This window comes from Hypanus sabinus, unplaced genomic scaffold, assembly GCF_030144855.1.
Source record: "Hypanus sabinus isolate sHypSab1 unplaced genomic scaffold, sHypSab1.hap1 scaffold_878, whole genome shotgun sequence".
In the NCBI taxonomy this organism is placed as follows: domain Eukaryota; kingdom Metazoa; phylum Chordata; class Chondrichthyes; order Myliobatiformes; family Dasyatidae; genus Hypanus; species Hypanus sabinus.
Window position 1 is genome coordinate 130,001 of NW_026781730.1, and position 6,268 is coordinate 136,268.

Here is a 6,268-nt window from a genome sequence, read left to right on the forward strand (position 1 = left end):
CTTCCCCCAGGGTCAGTCCCACAGTCTGTCACCCACCTTCCCCCAGGGTCAGTCCCACAGTCTGTCACCCACATCCCCCTGAGTCAGACCCACAGTCTGTCACCCACATCCCCCAGGGTCAGTCCCACAGTCTGTCCCCCCACCTCCCCCAGGGTCAGACCCACAGTCTGTCCCCCACATCCCCACAGTGTCAGACCCACAGTCTGTCCCCCCACCTCCCCCAGGGTCAGACCCACAGTCTGTCACCCACATCCCCCAGGGTCAGACCCACAGTCTGTCCCCCCACCTCCCCTCAGGGTCAGACCCACATTCTGTCCCCCACCTCCCCCCAGGGTCAGACCCACAGTCTGTCCCCAACATCCCCCTGAGTCAGACCCACAGTCTGTCCCCCCACCTCCCCCAAGGTCAGTCCCTCAGTCTGTCCCCCACCTCCCCCAGGGTCAGACCCACAGTCTGTCCCCCCACCTCCCCCAAGGTCAGACCCACAGTCTGTCCCCCACCTCCCCCCAGGGTCAGTCCCACAGTCTGTCCCCCCACCTCCCCCAAGGTCAGACCCACAGTCTGTCCCCCACCTCCCCCCAGGGTCCGTCCCACAGTCTGTCCCCCCACCTCCCCCAGGGTCAGTCCCACAGTCTGTCACCCACATCCCCCTGAGTCAGACACACAGTCTGTCACCCACCTTCCCCAGGGTCAGTCACCCTCCTCTCCCCAGGGTCAGACCCAAAGTCCCTCAATTCCCCCCAGGGTCAGGCCCACAGTCTGTCCCCCCACCTCCCCCAAGGTCAGATCCACATTCTGTCCCCCACCTCCCTCCTGGGTCAGTCCCACAGTCTGTCCCCCCACCTCCCCCAAGGTCAGATCCACATTCTGTCCCCCCACCTCCCCCCAGGGTCAGTCCCACAGTCTGTCCCCCCACCTCCCCCCAGGGTCAGTCCCACAGTCTGTCCCCCCACCTCCCCCAAGGTCAGATCCACATTCTGTCCCCCCACCTCCCCCCAGGGTCAGTCCCACAGTCTGTCCCCCCACCTCCCCCAAGGTCAGATCCACATTCTGTCCCCCACCTCCCCCCAGGGTCAGTCCCACAGTCTGTCCCCCCACCTCCCCCAAGGTCAGATCCACATTCTGTCCCCCACCTCCCCCCAGGGTCAGTCCCACAGTCTGTCCCCCCACCTCCCCCCAGGGTCAGTCCCACAGTCTGTCCCCCCACCTCCCCCAGGGTCAGACCCACAGTCTGTCCCCCACCTCCCCCAGGGTCAGACCCACAGTCTGTCACCCACATCCCACCAGAGTCAGTCCCACAGTCTGTCCCCCACCTCCCCCAGGGTCAGACCCACAGTCTGTCCCCCACCTCCCCCAGAGTCAGTCCCACAGTCTGTCCCCCACCTCCCCCAGGGTCAGACCCACAGTCTGTCACCCACATCCCACCAGGGTCAGTCCCACAGTCTGTCCCCCCACCTCCCCCAGGGTCAGTCCCACAGTCTGTCCCCCCACCTCCCCCAGAGTCAGTCCCACAGTCTGTCCCCCCCACCTCCCCACAGGGTCAGACCCACAGTCTGTCCCCCCACCTCCCCCAGGGTCAGGCCCACATTCTGTCCCCAACATCCCCCTGAGTCAGACACACAGTCTGTCACCCACCTTCCCCAGGGTCAGTCACCCTCCTCCCCCCAGGGTCAGACCCAAAGTCCCTCAATTCCCCCCAGGGTCAGGCCCACAGTCTGTCCCCCATATCCCCGCACAGGGTCAGACCCACCGTCTGTACCCCTCTTCCCCAGGGTCAGACTGTGAATCTCATTGTTGTGTGTGTGCTGGGAGGGATTTGCAGGTGGTGGGGTGGGGGGACGAGCAACCCTCACACTGACCTCTACTGTCCCCTCCTCCCCTGCCTACCCCCTCTCTCCCATTCTCCTCCACCCCTCATCAATCTCCCTCACCCCCTCACACTCCCTCCCGCCCCCTCCTTTGCCTCCCTCTTTCCCCCCCTCTCCCTCCTGCCCCCTCTCCCCCACCCCTGCAGGGTGCAGCAGCAGTGTGGCAGACAGCTGACAACTGGCGACACCGATCCGGTAACATCCTCGCCGCTGGGCTCGGGTACCGGCCGGCGCCTGCTCGACTGGGAGGCTCTCCATCCAGCTGCCAGAACGGATAGCAGCAGCGTCTGCCCCTCTCTCCCTCCCCACCCACCCCCTCCTCCGACCTCCCACCCTCAGGCACGCCCAGTCGGGGTTTCCCAGCACGCTGGCGTTGACCCGCATACCCGGATGGTGCTATCGAGGCGGGGCCAGCTCTATTTCTTCGTGCCCAAGACCACGGCTGTCCTGCCCCGCCGGGGGGTGAGAGGAGGGGAGGGGCCTGCAAAGGAAACCAGGCAGGATTGGTCAGCTTTGTTTCTCCTCTTCCCCTCTCCCCACCTCAGAGACTGGAATTATTTTAAACACAAAGATAAAGGAAAATCAGTGTCCTCTGGGTTGTCCTGTGCAGGATCTGAGGGGTAGTGGACAAAACCACGGTGCTGTCTCTCTGCCGGGTGGGCTGTGGGTGTGCTGAGAGAGCGAGATGAGCAAGTCGAACAAACAACAGATTGTTTGCCCATACTCAGACCAATGTGTCCCTTCTCTTTCCACCCACAGTCATCCCACCACCCCGTGATCCTTGTCCAACCCCAGCTCATAGCGGCAGGGCTGCCCATCCCAGGCCTGGGGTTGATCCAGGCGGTGTCGTCCGTGATTCCACTCTCTCATGTGTAGACCCCCTGGCAATTGAGATATCCAGTCCCCTTCACTTAAGGGCTTCAGCCCACCCCTTTTCACCTGGGGAAAGCTATGAACCCCTCCACCTTCCCTGGTCCCTGAGACCTGGGGCATCTTCTGTCCCTATCACTCTTCTCTCCTGGACCTAGGGTCCCTGAGACCTGGGGCATCTTCTGTCCCTATCACTCTTCTCTCCTGGACCTAGGGTCCCTGAGACCTGGGGCATCTTCTGTCCCTATCACTCTTCTCTCCTGGACCTAGGGTCCCTGAGACCTGGGGCATCTTCTGTCCCTATCAGTCTTCTCACCTGGACCTAGGGTCCCTGAGACCTGGGGCATCTTCTGTCCCTATCACTCTTCTCTCCTGCACCTAGGGTCCCTGAGACCTGGGGCATCTTCTGTCCCTATCAGTCTTCTCTCCTGGACCTAGGGTCCCTGAGACCTGGGGCATCTTCTGTCCCTATCACTCTTCTCTCCTGCACCTAGGATCCCTGAGACCTGGGGCATCTTCTGTCCCTATCACTCTTCTCTCCTGCACCTAGGGTCCCTGAGACCTGGGGCATCTTCTGTCCCTATCAGTCTTCTCTCCTGGACCTAGGGTCCCTGAGACCTGGGGCATCTTCTGTCCATATCACTCTTCTCTCCTGGACCTAGGGTCCCTGAGACCTGGAGCATCTTCTGTCCCTATCACTCTTCTCTCCTGCACCTAGAAGCTCTTGACATCCGTTTGGGGGGTGGGGCTGCGCCAGTTCCTGTGTTAACCGCTTCCACTGATGCAGGACCCCAACTCCCCTCCTGCTTGTGCACAAGGGACACCAGTCTTTCCCTCCTTGCCTGTGCTGTTGTGAGGAGGGACCTATACCCCGTGGCAGGCAAAGTTTGGGCCAGAGGAGTGGGCGAGTATCTCCATCAGCCCCCTTCCCAGCGTGTCAAGGCACAGACACCCCTGGGCCAGAGAGTAGTGGTTAGGGAACCCAGGGCAAAGGAGAGCAGCAGTGACATTCGCCAGGAAACCACAGCGAGATTTCTGCCCTGTCTGGCTTGATCTTTGGGCAGGTGTCATGTAATTGTGTGGGTCAGACAGACTTTGGCAACCACATTCACGGTTACTGTTCTGTGACTCTCCACTGACGGGGGTCACAATCACTTATCTGTGTCTGTCCAGTACTGACCGGGGTCTCTGTCACTGGGCTGGGACTGTCCAGTACTGACCGGGGTCTCTGTCACTGGGCTGGGACTGTCCAGTACTGACCGGGGTCTCTGTCACTGGGCTGGGACTGTCCAGTACTGACCGGGGTCTCTGTCACTGGGCTGGGACTGTCCAGTACTGACCGGGGTCTCTGTCACTGGGCTGGGACTGTCCAGTACTGACCGGGGTCTCTGTCACTGGGATGGGACTGTCCAGTACTGACCGGGGTCTCTGTCACTGGGCTGGGACTGTCCAGTACTGACCGGGGTCTCTGTCACTGGGATGGGACTGTCCAGTACTGACCGGGGTCTCTGTCACTGGGCTGGGACTGTCCAGTACTGACCGGGGTCTCTGTCACTGGGATGGGACTGTCCAGTACTGACCGGGGTCATGTGTCACTGGGGTGGGACTGTCCAGTACTGACCGGGGTCTCTGTCACTGAGATGGGACTGTCCAGCACTGACCGGGGTCTCTGTCACTGGGCTGGGACTGTCCAGTACTGACCGGGGTCTCTGTCACTGGGCTGGGACTGTCCAGTACTGACCGGGGTCTCTGTCACTGGGCTGGGACTGTCCAGTACTGACCGGGGTCTCTGTCACTGGGCTGGGACTGTCCAGTACTGACCGGGGTCTCTGTCACTGGGCTGGGACTGTCCAGTACTGACCGGGGTCTCTATCACTGGGCTGGGACTGTCCAGTACTGACCGGGGTCTCTGTCACTGGGCTGGGACTGTCCAGTACTGACCGGGGTCTCTGTCACTGGGATGGGACTGTCCAGTACTGACCGGGGTCTCTGTCACTGGGCTGGGACTGTCCAGTACTGACCGGGGTCTCTGTCACTGGGATGGGACTGTCCAGTACTGACCGGGGTCTCTGTCACTGGGATGGGACTGTCCAGTACTGACCGGGGTCTCTGTCACTGGGCTGGGACTGTCCAGTACTGACCGGGGTCTCTGTCACTGGGATGGGACTGTCCAGTACTGACCGGGGTCTCTGTCACTGGGCTGGGACTGTCCAGTACTGACCGGGGTCTCTGTCACTGGGATGGGACTGTCCAGTACTGACCGGGGTCATGTGTCACTGGGCTGGGACTGTCCAGTACTGACCGGGGTCTCTCACTGGGCTGGGACTGTCCAGTACTGACCGGGGTCTCTGTCACTGGGATGGGACTGTCCAGTACTGACCGGGGTCATGTGTCACTGGGCTGGGACTGTCCAGTACTGACCGGGGTCTCTCACTGGGCTGGGACTGTCCAGTACTGACCGGGGTCTCTGTCACTGGGATGGGACTGTCCAGTACTGACCGGGGTCTCTGTCACTGGGCTGGGACTGTCCAGTACTGACCGGGGTCTCTGTCACTGGGCTGGGACTGTCCAGTACTGACCGGGGTCTCTGTCACTGGGCTGGGACTGTCCAGTACTGACCGGGGTCTCTGTCACTGGGCTGGGACTGTCCAGTACTGACCGGGGTCTCTGTCACTGGGATGGGACTGTCCAGCACTGACCGGGGTCTCTGTCACTGGGCTGGGACTGTCCAGTACTGACCGGGGTCTCTGTCACTGGGCTGGGACTGTCCAGTACTGACCGGGGTCTCTGTCACTGGGATGGGACTGTCCAGTACTGACCGGGGTCTCTGTCACTGGGGTGGGACTGTCCAGTACTGACCGGGGTCATGTGTCACTGGGCTGGGACTGTCCAGTACTGACCGGGGTCTCTGTCACTGGGGTGGGACTGTCCAGTACTGACCGGGGTCTCTGTCACTGGGGTGGGACTGTCCAGTACTGACCGGGGTCTCTGTCACTGGGATGGGACTGTCCAGTACTGACCGGGGTCTCTGTCACTGGGATGGGACTGTCCAGTACTGACCGGGGTCTCTGTCACTGGGATGGGACTGTCCAGTACTGACCGGGGTCTCTGTCACTGGGATAGGACTGTCCAGTACTGACCGGGGTCTCTGTCACTGGGCTGGGTCTGTCCAGTACTGACCGGGGTCTCTGTCACTGGGCTGGGACTGTCCAGTACTGACCGGGGTCTCTGTCACTGGGCTGGGACTGTCCAGTACTGACCGGGGTCTCTGTCACTGGGCTGGGACTGTCCAGTACTGACCGGGGTCTCTGTCACTGGGCTGGGACTGTCCAGTACTGACCGGGGTCTCTGTCACTGGGCTGGGACTGTCCAGTACTGACCGGGGTCTCTGTCACTGGGCTGGGACTGTCCAGTACTGACCGGGGTCTCTGTCACTGGGCTGGGACTGTCCAGTACTGACCGGGGTCTCTGTCACTGGGATGGGACTGTCCAGTACTGACCGGGGTCTCTGTCACTGGGATGGGACTGTC

At 61.7% G+C, this 6,268-nt stretch overlaps 1 protein-coding gene across 1 annotated transcript in view; it reads left to right on the forward strand.

Moving 5' to 3' along the window:
• The window catches only part of LOC132390356 (WD repeat-containing protein 26-like), a gene marked incomplete at its 5' end in the record, with an annotated part of 132,368 nt that extends 128,975 nt beyond the window's left edge, over positions 1–3,393 (forward strand). Inside the window, one exon of the mRNA XM_059962962.1 lies at positions 2,015–3,393. Within this exon, the coding sequence (XP_059818945.1) occupies positions 2,015–2,043 (29 nt within the window). The remainder of the gene's footprint in view (positions 1–2,014) is intronic.
• Positions 3,394–6,268: the final 2,875 nt, after the last annotated feature.